The 17,289-nt window shown below is 40.7% G+C and overlaps 1 protein-coding gene across 1 annotated transcript in view; it reads left to right on the top strand.

Annotated features, from left to right (window-relative positions):
• Positions 1-17,289, top strand: part of LOC311486181 (protein kinase C-binding protein NELL1-like) — a 235,340-nt gene that overhangs the window by 167,945 nt on the left and 50,106 nt on the right. Inside the window, exon 14 of the mRNA XM_084541953.1 lies at positions 10,650-10,772. Coding sequence (XP_084398079.1) covers positions 10,650-10,772 — 123 coding nt within the window. The remainder of the gene's footprint in view (positions 1-10,649; positions 10,773-17,289) is intronic.

The following is a 17,289-nucleotide window of genomic DNA, read 5'->3' as shown; positions in this document are numbered from 1 at the left end:
TGTACACAAGGATACAGAAATGACAAAGTCCACATCTGGATTACATGTGTTAAATTATATTGCATCAATTACTGTAATTAAATGTGTTTGTTTATCCACAAAAATAAACCACTGCCCCAATACTACAAAGTCCAAAGAGCAGTTTTATCAATTTTCACTCTGAACAGGACACACAGATACCACAATACCTTATGCTACAATCATTATCTGACATGTCCAACTATTCTTGGGTTTTGAGAACCAGTATAGACTTGATGGCTTTTTTTTGTTTGTTTTCCCGATCAATTACAGGTCTTTTATGAAACAGTTCCGCATTGACTTTGCTCAAACATGTCAGGACAAGACGGGACGGCATTTTCACACCGTTACGTCCTGAAGCTGTCTTGCTATCTCGTCCTTGGCATCGAGAAGGACCAGTTCTCTCACATCACTGCCACACCACCTCCCGTCCCCATCTTTACAATTTCCAAGGTGCAGAATATACATGTAATGACTTCGCAGCCTTTTTCACAGATAAAATTTCAAGGATAAGACAAACAGTTTGCAGCTCCAGCTCAGGCAAAATTGTAACTCCTCTTGTGCCTTCTTTTTCTCCAGTTAATCTGGCACATTTTGACCTTCTAGATCACAGAGCTCTGACGGAAGCTGTATCGCAGCTAAAATCCACAACATGCTGCCTTGATATTCTGCCAACAAACTTTTTTAAAAATGTTTTTAATAGTATAGCTTCAGATGTATTGCAGATAATAAATAACTCTATTCAGTCCGGTCAGTTTCCTCAAGCACTGAAAACTGCAGTAATAAAACCTCTCCTAAAAAAGTTTAATCTGGATGCTTCAGTAATAAGTAACTACAGGCCAATATCAAATCTTCCCTTTCTAGGAAAAATCATTGAAAAGATTGTTTTTCAGCAAACTCATGCTTTCATGACGCAGAACAATCTCTTTAATGCATTTCAGTCTGGTTTTCGTCCACACCACAGCACTGAGACTGTACTTATCAAAGTTCTAAATGACATACATCTCAATAATGATGCTTCTATGACTTCAGTCTTGGTATTATTAGATCTTAGTGCTGCCTTTGATACAGTTGATCATGATATACTGCTTGACAGACTAGAGAAGTGGGTGGGACTAACTGGCACTGTACTACACTGGTTCAAGTCATATCTACAAGATAGGGAATACTTTGTGTCAATTGGTGAACATGTGTCTGAACGAAAAAAGATTATGTGTGGGGTGCCGCAAGGTTCCATTCTTGGACCACTTCTCTTCAATATCTACATGCTGCCCCTTGCCCAGATTATGGAGGACCATAATATTTCTTATCATACGTATGCAGATGACACACAACTTTATATCTCGATGTCGTCAGATGATTACGGTCCCTTACTTTCACTGAGCAAGTGCATTCATCAAATCAATGAGTGGATGTGCCAAAATTTTCTCAAGCTTAATGCAGATAAGACTGAAGTGATTGTCTTTGGCCCCAAAAGTGAAAGATCAAAGATCAGGGCTCACCTTAACTCCATGTCATTGACATCAACTGATAAAGCCAGAAATCTTGGTGTAATTATTGACTCTGACTTGAATTTTAATGACCATCTAAAGCTCATTACCAGATCAGCGTATTACCACCTGAAAAACATAGCCAGAATTAAGGGATTTTTGTCCAAAGAAGATATGGAAAAACTTGTTCATGCATTTATTTTCAGTAGATTGGACTATTGCAATGGTGTCTTTACTGGTCTGCACAAAAAATCCATTAGACAACTACAGCTGATCCAGAACGCTGCTGCAAGAGTGCTAACAAACACTAGGAAAATGGATCATATCACACCAGTGCTCAGATCACTGCACTGGCTTCCTGTGAGCCAAAGGATAGAGTTTAAAATCTTACTGCTGGTCTACAAAGCACTAAATGGTCTGGCACCAAGATATATTGTTGACTTACTAATTCCATATGAAGCATCCAGACCCCTTAGGTCGTCAGGGACAGGTCTATTGTGTGTTCCCAAAATTAGAACCAAACAAGGTGAAGCAGCTTTCAGTTATTCTGCTCCTCACCTGTGGAACACACTCCCTGCACACCTGAGGTCCGCACCAACTGTTCATTCATTTAAATCAGGCTTGAAAACATTGTTATTTGCTGCAGCTTTTTCTTAGACACATTTTATTATTTTATTGATTTTAAATCAGTCTTTTATGATTCCAATTACTATAATTATTTTATTTAAAATAATTTGTTTTTATTTCCTTTTGTGTTTTCTATATTCTATGTTCTATGCTTTTAAATCTGCTTTTATATCTTCTGCTTCTGTAAAGCACTTTGAATTGCCTCGTGTACGAATTGTGCTATACAAATAAACTTGCCTTGCCTTGTAAGGCTTCAGTTCTTAGTTGATCACGAACTGTGACCCATTTGATGCCCTCTGTGTCTGAGTTGCCTTAAGCAAGCAGCTAAAAATCCCGTAAACTGCTCCCCTGGGCGCCTTGCATGACTGCCTGCTGCTCCAAGTGCACTCAGTTGAATGGATTAAATGCAGAGAACAAATTCCTAAATAAATCAAATAAATATGATCAAATTTGATTTGTTGGTTTTGCACACAAAAATCACAGTTCCCCAAAGCCTGAGTTGATATATTATTATAGTTGTTTTGGCTGACAGTCTAAAACCAATGGGCATTAACATCACTATCATAGAAGAAGTTAGATTTGTTGTGCATGCTTTTTTTTTTTTTGTTAAAACATAATTATAGAAGTATAAATAATGATTCTGAGAGATCAGCATAGCAAATTTGACACAAAATGATCATTTTCAAATAAGACCTTCAAAACAGATTAGATAATGTGTCTATCAACCTGCCCAGTCTTCATGGCCTCCTGTAGTTATCCACTCCTACCTGAATGAACAATTCTCCAACTTGCCTACGATACCTCTTATATTCTCAAGCTGTCACGTAACATCATCCGCCATATCTTGAATTTGTATCATCATCAGCTTCTACATGTACGCTTGTAGTCAGATGTATGTATCTATGGCAGATGTATATTTATCTCATTCCTCCTATCCTCTCTCTCCTCTCTCTTTTCTGTCTCTACCTGGCCGGCCTTAGGCAGATGGGGCCCTCTAAATGAGGTGGGTTCTGCTCAAAGCTTCTTCCTGTTAAAAGGGAGTTTTTCCTTGTAACCGTCGCCTTCAGGCTTGCTCTGGGGCTTCCAGGCCAGGTTTCAGACCAGATTTTGTAAAGCGTCTTGAGACAATTTGTATTGTTACTGATGCTACACAAATAAAATCAAACTGAACTGAATTAATTTATAGAGGCAGAAAGAAGTCTGTGCTCTTTTTATGTTTGTTTTGCTGTTTTTAGTTCAGACCGATTCAGAGACCTATTATTATGTCTGTCTGTAAAGTAACTGATATGATAACAGGGTCCAGTACACTTGCCAGCAAATCACTCAGCGATGCAGCAATATTTTGAGTGGGTGAGGTTTCCAAACAGAAAGACCAAAATCCCTGCTGTGTCTAATCATAGGCTCCAGTAATAGCTTTAGTGAGATGTGAATAAAGACAATTTGGTTGTTTTACACTAATTACCCAGACATGTCTTTTCTTTTTTTTTTTAAATCATTATCTCATGTGACACATGCGCTCAAACATATTTTAATGCACTCTACAAAATGTCATAAGTGATTAGTTGTTATTAGTTATTATGTCCGCCACACTTCATCTCAGATCACATTTAATTTCACACTGGGTCAGAGTTAGTTAAGTAACACAATTGATGTAATATATTTACATTTGGGCAGACATCTGAGGCATTTAGCTGCCCGTCTTATCCTGGACAAATTACTCTGAGAACAGCAGTCCAGGAAGTTGAACACAAATGTTACAAATGCACGATTACATCCAAAGCTAATGAGAAGATGCAGCAAGCTATTAAGTCAACAACCTCAGCACAGGAGTTTTTTGATGTATATTTATTTTATTTTTCTGATTAAAACTCTGCTGCATTCTGGAGTTGCAGACAAACAAGATGCTTTATGGATGAGCAGTATGTTGCAGCAGTCGAGTCGAATAGTTTTTCAGTCAACCATCTTTAAAAAAATCCCCAGTGGACAGTGGAATATACAGTATAACTGTGTGTCTTCAGAATAATTATTTTAAAACACAGTGTTTTTTTATTTGTTTTTTAATAATCTGGCATAAAGGTAACAAGTACAAATTAAACAATAATGGACCCAAACTTGAACCCTGTGGGACGCCACAGGAGTAAGTCATTAATAACCTTGACTGAAGTTGCATTATGGTTGGGGTGAATCTAGAGTTTCTGCTTGTGTACAGATTTTTCAACAACATTGCTCTAATAATAGTGAGTTAGTTGTTGTTATATCATGTTATATAATATCACCTGTTGGTGATGATGATTCATGCATCCTCCGAATCTCAATTTACTTCTCATCCATCCACTTATTTAGAACCGTGAATGAATGAACCAACCAAGGAAATAGGTTGACGTCGTGGAAGCCACGCTGAGTGTGACGGCCGCTGTCCGTGGTTCTAATGATCGGTCATTATGCATCATTAGCCCAGTGCATTGGGGGGGGGGGGGTCACCTCAACATGTCCACGTCTGACACCACATCACTCTATAATCATCACTAATTAGACCAAATATGACACGAGACGACCAGCATGCTCATATTAGGCTGTTGATATCTCCTGGAGACCCACCGAGGTAACAACTGGCAATGTAATAACTTCCCAGTGACACTATCATTTATTATCGGAATAGTGGGAAAAATACAATCCCCTCTTGGACACTCCCACTGGTACAGTAGATCTTCTCAACCACTGCTGGTTAATATATTCCATAAATCATTATCTGGAGCTGTAATTAATATATATATATATATATTTTTCAGAACAGCTACAGAACAACTGCTTTCACAGCTGTTTTTTGAAGCTAGTGAATACATGTATTAAATGTAGTCCCTGTATTATTCAGTGGCTGTTGAGTGAAAAGCATTTGTATAGAAACACATGAAATGGCTTGTCAAAGCTGAATTAAGCGCTATTATAGAAAACACTTGAACTGCTCGAAATAACAATCAGTCCGCCGTAAAAGAATTAACCCATATAACAGACTTGGAGCACTTTAGCCGACCAAATAATAATAGTGTAATGAAGAATAATGCGCCTGAATGCTCATAACATATTGATTGATTTCAGTTTTCATACTTATTGTAGAGCTCAACATGGTCTACTTGAGTGTCCACTTGAGCGCATGTTATGTATTATGACGGTCCTCTGACACGAACCTTCATTTGTTGAGCGGACAAGGATTTGTTGCAATTCCAAAGTGCTGCTATCTTGTAGTAACCCTAAAACTTACCCTTTTCAATGGCTTTGTCAAGAACACTGAATAGCTGTTTGACAAATTAATTTTATTAGAATTCTTCTAATAGGAATTTATTTATTAGTCAGGTTTGTCCCTAACCTATAAAACACTTTTTACCATTCAGTAGCACAAAAATCTAAGGAGCTATACTAGACAGATCTATAAAGATAAAGTGTGCCTGCCCTCTCCTTCTTCAGTCCAAGGATAGATTTGTGCATGAGTGACGAAAAAAAAAAAGTCATGCTTCCGGACACAGGCATATCTACGTAAACTATATTTGAATCCCAGGCTGTTAAGAGGATGGGGTACACATCTGTACTGATTAACTTTAAAACATCTGCATTTACTCAGGCAACTGCTAGATGCAAGACCGAAAGACATGACTGAAACGACTCTGGCAGAGACAGGGTGCGACTCTTGTATAGACATGCGTAAGTGTTGTTTGCACCTATCAGTGTTGCATGTGTGACTCCCTGGAATCGGCACTAGAAGTATATATTTGACAGTTTCTACTCTTGGACAGATGTCACCCTTCGTTCATGTGAGAAAAAAACATACAAACAAATAAAGCTGAGAAGCGAGAGCCCTGTTTTAATTTGACAGATGCAATGACAAGTGCAAAGTATTAGATCTTTGGAGTACAGACTGCGTGGGCTTTAAGAAGCACACATGCTATTTTGATTCGCAGCAGCACCAACTGTAGAAAGGCTCGGTGACAGTGAATGTGAATCAGACAATGTTGTAATTAACAACTGAAATGTATATTTTCAAATACAATTAAAGTAATGAAAGAAGTGGGGAAATCAGATTGCTAAATTACGACAAAGAAACATAATAATCATGGACATATATCATTAGGTGCACTACGTCATTATAATTCTTTTTATTCTATTGTCTGGTTTTGTTAAATACACAGCGGATGGTCATACGCGATGCCATGGTGTTCTGGTGCAGCACTTCCTGAATCAGAGAACGTGGATTTATCAACATATCCTGCAGCTTTCAGATGGCTGCAGGGATTTTACGCGTCATTTAGTAAGCATCACTCATATTTATTTATAGATCAGTGCAGACCGACTTAGTAACATCCCCGCTCTCAATAAACAACAATAATTTTGGTGCCGGCTAGAAAGTCTTTTATTAAAAAAACTTTATTATCTCTCTTTTTGATTTGCCTCTCCTCCAGCTAGTGCACACACTGCTGCTGCACAGATATGCCAATGTCAATTTTAAGCTCAGAAAAAAATAAATAAAATCAGAGCGCTGCTTGATCTAGTCATTGCACTTGCACAAAAGTAGTGCCCTTAAGTGTGTTTTGGGATTTATTGCCTATGCTGCTTTTCCACTTATACTCACATGCGTGCTGTATACTGCTCTATAATTTCAAATTGGCCAGCAGACATTAAATGGCGTTAATAAGCAGCTGCGTCCATCAGTGTTTTGATTGTTTTTGCTTTCCATTCTGGTGGCTCACAGCCATTAGCACGCCAAGTATTTAATCATCTAACTCTTCCTCTAAAACACCGTTAACTGCCATTAAAGTAGCCTACTTTTCATATGCCTTCATGTAAACTCTTGCTCATCCCACCAGCACTGTTAACATTCACCTCCGCTTTATAGTTCAATGTGGGGAGGAAATCCTTGGGAAGAGAAAAGCGAAATGATTTCTCCGTGTTGCTTCAGGGCGTCATGAGAACCGCTCATTAATTAAGGGGAATGTATTAGTCATGACTCCTACCAAAGCTTTTGCATATTAATGAGGAGTGTGTTTGTGCGAGCGTGTATCTTGTGAGTGCGTGCAGCCTGAGGCCAGGTCCTGACTGGCGCTGAAAGCCACAGCTCAGAGTTTGAAAAGATATTTTAGCAGTGCTGCTGCGTTTTAAATCTCCCATCACAGCATCATCAAAACGCCGCTCTTTAATTTATTGTTTATAATCATCTGGAAACCTATCAAATTCTAATTGAAGATGCATTAACTTCAGCTGAATCACTTTAGGACGGCACAGTGGCGTGGTGGTTGGCACTGATGCCTCACAGCAAGAAGGTTCTGGGTTCGAAAGCATCGGGCAACATGGAGTTTGCATGTTCTCCCGGCCCGGGGTGCTCCGGCTTCCTCCCACTGTCCAAAGACATGTTGTTAGGTTAACTGGTGATTCTCAATTGGCCGTAGGTGTGAGTGTGGTCAGCTGTCTCTCTGTGTTAGCCCTGCGATAGACTGCTGACCTGTCCGGTGGGTGTACTCCGCCTCTTACCCAATGACAGCTGGGATAGGAATGAATAACTTTAACAAGCTCAGCAGTAAGACTTCAATCAACAAACCAAAATCAGTTATTTCCATATTCATGAACAAGGGAGATCGAGGTGGGGTGGCTCCAGGTCAGCCGCTTCAACTACCTCATTAGGACCTGTGGCAATCTGATGCACTTCTGAATGGTTGTTCTAAGAGTGCTGATAGAAATCTCTCTAATTTACTATAAATGGCATGTCTCAATCACAGATATTCAAAATAGCAGAAATGTATTTAACATGTCTGCCCAGTCCATCATCTCAGCAGCAGATGAAGACATTGAAGTATACAACATATTCGTGCAAGGTGTTGTAATACTGCATATCCAAAAAAAGCTGTGCTAAAAGAAAAAGGCTGTTTTCTGGTACAGTACATTTTGGCTCTCTGTTACCCTGATGGATTCCTGGAACACTTGAACATTTTGATGTTATTAGGTAAAAGTTTTTATTTTTTTCTTTTTTAGTTGTTTTCTTTTTGCAGTGGGCAGTGTGCCCATCCAACATTGCAGTTCAACATTGCACTCCCTGTAAGGTTACATCAAGTTTAGTTGTAAGTTCCAACACGCCTGGCTATGTCTGCAGGTGGGAAGCCAGCGAGGGACCGTGTTCTTGTTACTGCACTACTGACTGACTCACTGTGGTTGGTCAGGATGTCTGCACAGTCAGGTTTTGCATGTTAAAAGAGGAAATAGTGGGAACTTCCCACACATTATGCCAGCTTCCATTTGGTTGTGAACAGAAAAAGTGCCATAGAGGTGAGCTGTTATGTCCATAGCCCTCTACAGGTTTTTTTTTTTTTCAATTTTGTGATTGAGTCAGTTTTGCATGTTGTGCGTTCTGGGTGTTTGTGAGTCCTGAAGCTGGAGATTCACAGAAGCCACCCTGGATTCCAACATTGACCCAGTTTTACTAAATAAGACAAAAAATAAAATGCATGTAAAATTCATGCAAACTTCTCAAAACACTTAATGCCGCATAAAAATCCATAATCCTTTATTCCTGCTGCACGGCAGTGAGCTCAGCATGGTCAAAAACAAATACAAGTGCAGCTTCGGAAGTTGTAATTCTGAGCAATGAGTATACTTGGGAAAAGGCAGACTGCCTGTCAAGCAAGCAAAATGGAAGCTTAAATTTCCTTTATTTGGAGCATATCTACCGGTGGAGAAGTGGATTGCACTGCTGTAGTGGTTTCTGTGGACTTTTAATTGTTACTATTTGAGGTGAATCAAAGTTCAGACTTTCTGCGTTTTGTATAAACACAAACATTTCTAGTGGAATAGTCCGGAAACATTCTCCAGAGTCTTCAGCTGACTCAGCCAAGCATCAAATTCTGAGTAAAGTCCAGTATGTTTATCAAACATATGGAAAGCAAACCTAAACTTTCGCCGTGTGACTACACAAGATGTGAACATTCGTCACTTGCGCTGTCAGAGCACTGATGCTATTTTACACAAGGTCTCGGAACGGTGGTTAATCATGCGCTGCATGTAGTGCTAATCCCACCTCTTTTTCCCTCTGGCCTCTAGCTAACAGCAAACATATAAAAGTCAAGAGAGCAGTTCATGGTACCCAGCAGAATATAAAACACTGACCCTGACACTGTACAGTACACAGCACTATGAGGGTATAACACCATATTATTCATAAGTTAGCATTTCACTTTCCCAACGAAAACTGGCCGTATTTTCATACTGCTGACCTTGCACAGTTTTATATAATAAAAGTGTCTCAGTTTCATGGAGATCCATGAATTTACCCAGTCCATTAAGGAGCATGTAACCTTAAATTCAAGGATAAGGAGCAAAGTGCCAAGATTGCACTTGCAAGGGGTTGACATGAGAGCCATCCTTCCTTCTGTCACCAGCTGTAGAGTATTCCGATGGAATCGGTTAGCTTCTCCGCAGCAATCTGGAGATTTTTAATCAGGCAAACTATACTGTTTTAATATTCCTAATGTCACATTGTTTTTGGTGGGTAATAATTACTGGATAGAAAAGGTCGTAGTCATCTATTATACAAAAAAGAAAAAAGGAAACTCCAGAGAGATCTATCATACACAATCTAGCCTCGGTTTAATTACATTCCCCACAGTATCTGCGCTTACATTCTTTTTCCTTCACTTTTTGATATAAGCGGAGGTATAAATATTAATCTGCGGTCTCTGCTGGAATGAAGAGCTGATCGTAGTGAGCAGGTTTTCAGCAAAGGCGTCAGCGATTATTGACGCGATCAAGATAATCGGGCTATTTTGTTTTCTATCTCGGTAATCTCTTCTGGCAGTGGAAACTTGAAGGAAACAAACACAAGCAACCCCTGATAAACATTCAATTTCCTCATGTGTTGCAACTTAGAGTCCATACTTGGAAATTTACCGTTATTATATTGGGGCGCCGGAGATATTGCAACATTTTAAGCAACACTTTCCCATTATTAGACGTCACCTCTCTGGAAATAAATGTCAGAAACGTCATTTTCATGGGAACATTAATGTTAAATATATTCTTTGATGCTCTGTCTCATTGTCACCCGAATCCAAGCCGGCATCATTAGCCTAATTAGTGCTGACACTGAGCATCAGTCTGCACACCTGCCATGTATCAGCTGTTGCTCCTTATGCCTTAGCGGCGTGGTAGTGGTTTTCGAGCAAAAATAGGCTAGAAAAGGAGAAAGTGCTTGTGCAGTTGTTTTGAAATCACCCTCTTTAAGGAATCCACTTCAAATCCATTTTGAGCATGCCAAGCAGAACTGGTGTTTGGAAACTGTTACTGGCTGCCGAAAGGAGAAAAGCTCATCGGTGGCTTCACACTCTCATCCAGCTCGCTGGTTGACTGTCCTCTCATTGTGGAGTTTCCATGGTCTCACAGCTCAGGAATAAATGACCTCTCCGTGTTTCACACAATACAACACAAATGCACTCAGCTATTCTGACTAACTGTGGAGTCCCCCCTCTCTCTCACCCACAGAGCATGATGAGTGCGCCACTGGCCAGAATTTGTGTGATGAGAACGCCATCTGCACCAACACCATCCGGGGACACCTGTGCACCTGCAAGCCGGGCTACGTGGGCAACGGCACCATCTGCAGAGGTAAGTTCCTGCCCCGGAACGGCCCCCCAGACACAAAAAAAACGCGGACCCGAACCTTCCTCCGCATCCTCCGCATCCTCCGCCGATAGCTCATCCTTTGCTCCATAACAACGCGGTTCATCTGGTTCGCTCCTCGTTCGCATCACCTCGCCAGGCAGCAGCTGCCACAGAGATGATGAAAATTGATTCTGGCTTCAGTCTGTTTTTGCACATGTGTGCCGCTTCCTCCTCCTCCTCCTCCCTGCTCACCCTGCTGCTCCCTGTTGACCTGTTGCCCCGACAGTGACATACAGATGAAGGGCGGAACTGAGACGTTGCATGCAAACATTTCCATTTTAATTAACCACAGTTACAGTCAGCAATACAGTCTTTAAATAAAGCATAGCAGCGCATTAACATTTGAACGTTGAACCTTTTTGTATGCTTCTTTTAACTACAGAAAATCGACTAAATTTGATCATGCAGCACAGGTCCCTGGCTTGAATCAAATATATATTTTCCCGTCTTGTTTTTTGGTATAATCTCAGTCATGCTGTTTGAAACTGACAGCAGGACTTCACAGGTGTAAAAGACCGGTGAAATGCCACTGAAATAGAAGTGGGCTGACAGCTTTCTGAACCTAAAGTGCTTTCAATGGGTACATAAAGTGACAGTCCCGGTGTTTAGTACGGTTGTGCCTTTTTGACAACTCCTCGGCGTGGAGCACAGTGCCTTACAGCTGAACTCACCAAACTGGCATCAAAGAAATACGTATCATCAAAAGCCTATGTCGGTACCACAACGCAAAGGCTGCAGCCTGCAGGCGCATACTTTCTCCACATGCAAAAAAGGAAAGGAAATAGCTCATTTCCACTATCTGGCAGTAGTCTAGAAAGAGTTGCAAACCATTTAGCACGCATTTTAGGTGATCATGCGATAAGAATTACAACATAAGAAGTAAAGATTGCTTTGGTTACTCGCCACTTTCATTTGTCGTCCTGTGCACTGGTTCACCAAGCTGATCAGCCAATCAGAGTGACCTCTCTCTGACACTGTTTATTCCCAGCCTTGCATCACAACCTTTATAAAGATTAGGAATTAACCAAACATTGCGTAACCCCATTGTCTCCCATTTATCTAAACCGACCTTGTGGCATATCAAAACTAACTTTGAAGTTTTGGAGCGTCCTGCTGCGACCGCAACCTCGATATGGTAGCTGGTTTTGACTCACCAGTAAACACTGACTGACCATTTCAGAAATGTCATCTTTAATAGACTCTAAACTGTGGGCACCTGTTATTGAATAGCAGCAGTCAATGCCGTTCAGTTTTACAACTGCAGTGACTTATTGCTGATTTATTATACCGAAGGGCATAGCAGGGGGAGGCTGCCCTTTGTCCGACTTGTTTATCAAATTAAACAAACATGAAACACGAAAAGAAAATTGGTCGCTCGCCAGTGGCATTTGTTTCTCCATTGTAGTTCGGTGACCCCTTGGTAGTGTTTATATCGGTGGTTATTTGTGGAGGGTTGTAAAGCTATTTTCGCGGCCTCTGACACTCCTAGTTGTGTTTGTGCGTGCCTGTTCACATGTAACCTCCAGTTTTAGAAACATTCATACCTTGGCGCTCATACGCTCGGTATGAAGCGTTTACCAGCCTATTTGCACAGAAGGCAGCCCCACCGGGACGGCCGCTGCAGGTTCAGGGCGGATGAAAACAGGACAGTCGATAACAGTCCATGTAGGGCCCTTGTAGAGTCTGAGGAGACTCGTTAGAGCGTTGGCAACTTCTGCAAGCCAGAGGAGCGTCGCAGCTTCAAGTCCCTAATGCGCGACAAACGTCACTAGGGGCGAACGCTTGGACACAGAGGCGCCATCCGCGTCATCCTGAGTATTAGTTGTCATGTGTACGATAATGAATAAAAAATCAACATGTAAGCAAACAGGGAACTTCTCTTGAGATACAATATATTTAGGTGTCCAGTTACATTTCCAGCGCAAATGTATTGCAATATATCAACTATCTTGCTTTGATTACTCTAACTGTTTGAAGGACTGTCCAATTGTCCACAGAGGTATTGTTTTTCTCTGAATCGGTTGAAACACGCCCCAAATCCAAATAATGTGTTACTAGACTCATATTCTGATCAGAGTTGAGTCTGGCTATGCCATGCTAGAAAATTATACCTTAATAACTTAACTGCTTAACACTAACAGCTCTAAGTGTGGGGATTTTACTTACATGAAGTATTGAATTATTATTATTTAAATGAGAAATTATATGAGGCACGAATTAAAGAAGAACCCTCCAAGCAGTCAATACCTCAATTAAGCTGGTACTCAAAAAGTAGTGGCTTGATATGCAGGCCCTCTTATGTCTCGTGCATAATTTGTAAATAAAGAGATCCCCTGAGCTCTCCGATGCTCTTTCATGTAATTTTCATGACTGCGTGCGTACGCTTGGCTGCTGGCCAGGACATGGGAGTATCATTAAGGCTGATTAGGCTTTGATTTTTCAACCTACGTAAACACGATCTTAATAACCTTACGGCAGAATATACTGCATCATGGGATATTAGTTGCGGTGAAGGAGCCGACATCACCAGATGACACTGGTCCTTGCAGGCACCAGCTGGTTGCACTGGCATTGCACAACTGCAAATTTGCGAGGCTACAATCCACCTAAAATGTCATTTATTTATTTATTTTTGTGTTAATTTGTCTTTGTGTCTTATTTTACAGAGAAAAAAAATGAAAACATGGTCTATCTTGACCCTCTTGCTATGTTCCGCTGTGATTCCACCCTCATTAAGTTCTGCATCTGCACCGCTGCTCGCCACCGTGAAAACTAATAATGTTGTAATTAGAAGGACAGGACAGAGGAAAGCACGTCAGTCTTACCAATGATTAGCAAGGGAGAGTGCGTCATATGCTGCGGCAGGTAGACATCTGTATGGCGTGTGTGTGTGTGTGTGGAACGGAGGAAAGTAGGAAAGAAAGTGACTGCAAATGGAGAAATCAAAACAGAAGGGGAATGCAAACAGAAATAAGTGCCACTCCGTTCTCCTCATTTGTAAAACAGGCATTAGGATGGGCAGCGGGTAGGAGGCAGGTCTAAGGAGAGATCAATGTAATTTGCGAAATGCCTTGCACAGTTTCAGCCTCTCATACCACACACACACACACACACACACACACAGACCCACACATACTAAACGGCAGTGTTACCTGCACATTTTAAACTCTAGCGAATTCGAGACAACTCCAGTCAAAGTGTTGAGCAGAGATTAGGTTGGTCTCGTACTATGTTTATGAATTATGGAATGCAAACACACAAAAAAATACCTAACATCTTAGAAATACGCTTTATGGTAAGTGGACTTCAGAATTATGAAGTTATGGAATTGTATTCAGGTACATTTCTTTTGCCATGGCAATGAATTTTAAACTTTTTGTGCCGTTCTGCGACACTACGTGACAGGTGACATGATTAGAGTTAATGACGGGGATGGGTGGTTCTTCATTGAGATTACACTGCTTGAAATGCGTAGCAACAGCATGCGACATGACTTGGCGTTGTTGCTTATAAATGGGGAGATGATACCAGGCTGCTGCTGCTAAACCTGTGATTCCAACCATGGTCTTCATTCTGTAGCATTCCAGAGGAACTATACCGGGCTGTGCTTCCTTCTGAAGGGTTTTCTCAAGATGTGGCAATGCATTTGCTCCCGTTCAGCCGCATCAGCGTCGGTGTAGTTAGGCTCTGATGTTAGGTGTACAGATTTTTGGATGCATTTGAGATCAGGACTCTCTGCAAGCCAGTCGTGTTCTTCAAATCACATTTGTCGCATTAGGGAGTTCTAGAATGGAATGTGCCGATTGTAGACCATCGAGTAGGTTGTTTCTAATTGCATTTACAAATGAATTATGGTACATAAATACGTGGAAAGACTCATACTTTAATTTGGAATACACTTTACGGTAAATAGATACCAGATTTATGCATGGGCGCTTGAAAATTACCCATGCGATTGTGTGGACTTGTATACAAATTGCACGCCGCTTCAGGTGTATTTCTCATTGCATAGCAACATACTCTAAGCTTTTTGCATGTCCTTTCATGACACTGTGTGACATGTGAGATGATTAAGGTCAGTAGCAGGGAGGGGTGGATGGTTCTATATTTAGATTACAACGCTTGAAATGCGTAGCTGTGGCTTGCATCATGACTTGCCGTGTTATAATGAAAAGATACCAGCGTGTTATTGAACATGTCGTTGCAACCATGGACGTCATTCTGTAGGCATAGCGGGCTCTACATCTTCCCACTCATTTAAAGGTTTTTCTTAAGATTTGTGAACCTGACTGCAAGCCTTAACAGCAGCATCAGCGAAGTCAGGCACTGATGTTACGTGGATAGGTTTCAGACACATCTGAGTCCAGGACTCTGCAAGGCGGTCCTCTTTAACAAACTAGATAAATCCTTTGTTGTCTAATGTCATTAAAACGCCCTGCATCTTAGCTATCACATTCCGGCCAATTAGTATTATATGAGGAGGGATTTTGAGGAATCCGTCTCTATTTTCCCCTCCCCCTGAGATCTCATTACTCTGTGATGGCGACAGTGTTGGCCAATCGACCTGTGCCTCCCATCTCATTCCCCTCATACATCACCACTGCCCTCTTGGGAATAAGGGAATTAGTCTGACTGCAGCTCCTCGGCCTGTTCCTGCTAATGTTAATAAGGCAAAAAAAAAAGTGTATTTATTCTGCCTTGAGAAATGAGTCCATAGCAGACAGGACAGAATCAGGCTTCTGAGTCCAAAAATGTACGATTAAGTGATGGGTGATGAGAGGCCTTCAGAAGGAATTTTCAATCAGATTGAGGGGGTGTGATGTAAACCTTTGATGATCCGTTCAATGGGAAAATATTGGCACCTAATAATGTAAATGCTTAATCCAATTGTCCACTTTGGTCATTTTCTTTCATCAAACTTCCATGTTCTTAGGGGAAAAAAACAACAAAAAAAAGTCTTCTTCTTTTACATTTACAGCAGATTTGACCTCCACAATGGGAAGAACCACAGTATACATGACATGGATTGATGTTTTGGACGTGTAAACATATACAGTATATCTTATCAGTTAATGTTATGTTGTCTCTAAGCAGAATGATTTCAGTTGGGTTGGAGAAGTCTTTCTCCCGATGGAAGTAAACATGTTAAAATTCCACTTGTCCTCTTGGATTAGTTTTCAAAGAGAATCTCATCAAATATAAACATTCGCTTTCTCACTCCGATTACTCTTTCAATGAAAATCCTCTTATACTTCTTTGTTAAAGGGGAACTCCTGTTTTTTTACAACCTGGACCTTATTTCTAGCATAAAATACAGTTGTTTACTCACCCATATAACTTTTCTGTCATTTTCACTTGTTTAGGAAATAATTAGATGATGTTTAGATCCGCATATATCCATATAGTGGGAGTGACTGGGGCACCGAAACGCAGCCTCTAAATAACGCATTATCTGCCGCGAAACTCGTTCATTTCGCCAATATTTTGTTATGATACGATAATGCTATTCCCTGTTGAGCCCGGAGTTACCTGTTATCATCATCCAGGGTCTGTAGATTGACCTACAGACTAATTATTTCCTAAAGGAGTGCAAATAACACAAAAGTTATTTGGGTGAATAAACTAATGTATTTTATGCTAGGAATAAGGTCCAGGTTGTAAAAAACAGTAATTCCACTTTAAATGGTCCTCGGTTAGACCATATTATTATGATTTTTTTGTTTCATGATGATTTGTCATTCTATCTTCCAGTGGCTTTTCCACGTAGAAAACCCCCTATACATTGCCCATTTTGTTACTCTGTTACTCACTGTTATTGTGAGTGATATTCCATCATAAACCTAAGGCACACTTCAGAGTGTGGTGGTAATTCTCTGTGGGGTCGTGGCTGCAAATGACCCATGCAGTCAGTTGATAAATACAGAAAATTGGATTATTTCAGCTTCTAAAAAATACAATTAAAACTCTGAGACAGGGACCTCGCACATGTTTCATGCGGGACTGTTTTGTATTTTAGAGACTTTGCAACGGTAGGTGGAAGGTGAAGGTGGAGATCTTCCCAAAGTAGGTGAACCCAGTACAGTGGATGATTTCAAAAGGCACTGACAAACAGCCCTTTTTGTTGCTCCATGTAATACCTATTAGGACGCCTCTCAAATGTTTTAATTCACTGAAACAGTAGGTATTATGTAATTTAGTACTTGCATTTCCTGTGTGGTTTTAACCACAAATTATGCTTGTTAAGGTTAAGACATCAGTTCTTTTTCTTTTTCCTTTCCTTTCTTGTCTACACATGCTTCTACATCGTTGACACCCAATACTCACCTGTATGGATCTGATTTGTCGGAGAACAGCAGACTACTGCCAGGGTGAACCTATTAGATTTCCCCTGATGGGCTCCTGTAACGGATGCGTAATGTGACTTCAGTGTGGTGATTCTCAGCGGGGTGATTCCTCCCCT

This window comes from Chelon labrosus (assembly GCF_963514085.1).
Source record: "Chelon labrosus genome assembly, chromosome: 3".
Lineage (NCBI taxonomy): Eukaryota > Metazoa > Chordata > Actinopteri > Mugiliformes > Mugilidae > Chelon > Chelon labrosus.
Note: the sequence above shows the minus strand (reverse complement) of the source record. Positions and strands in the feature narration are given on the sequence as shown.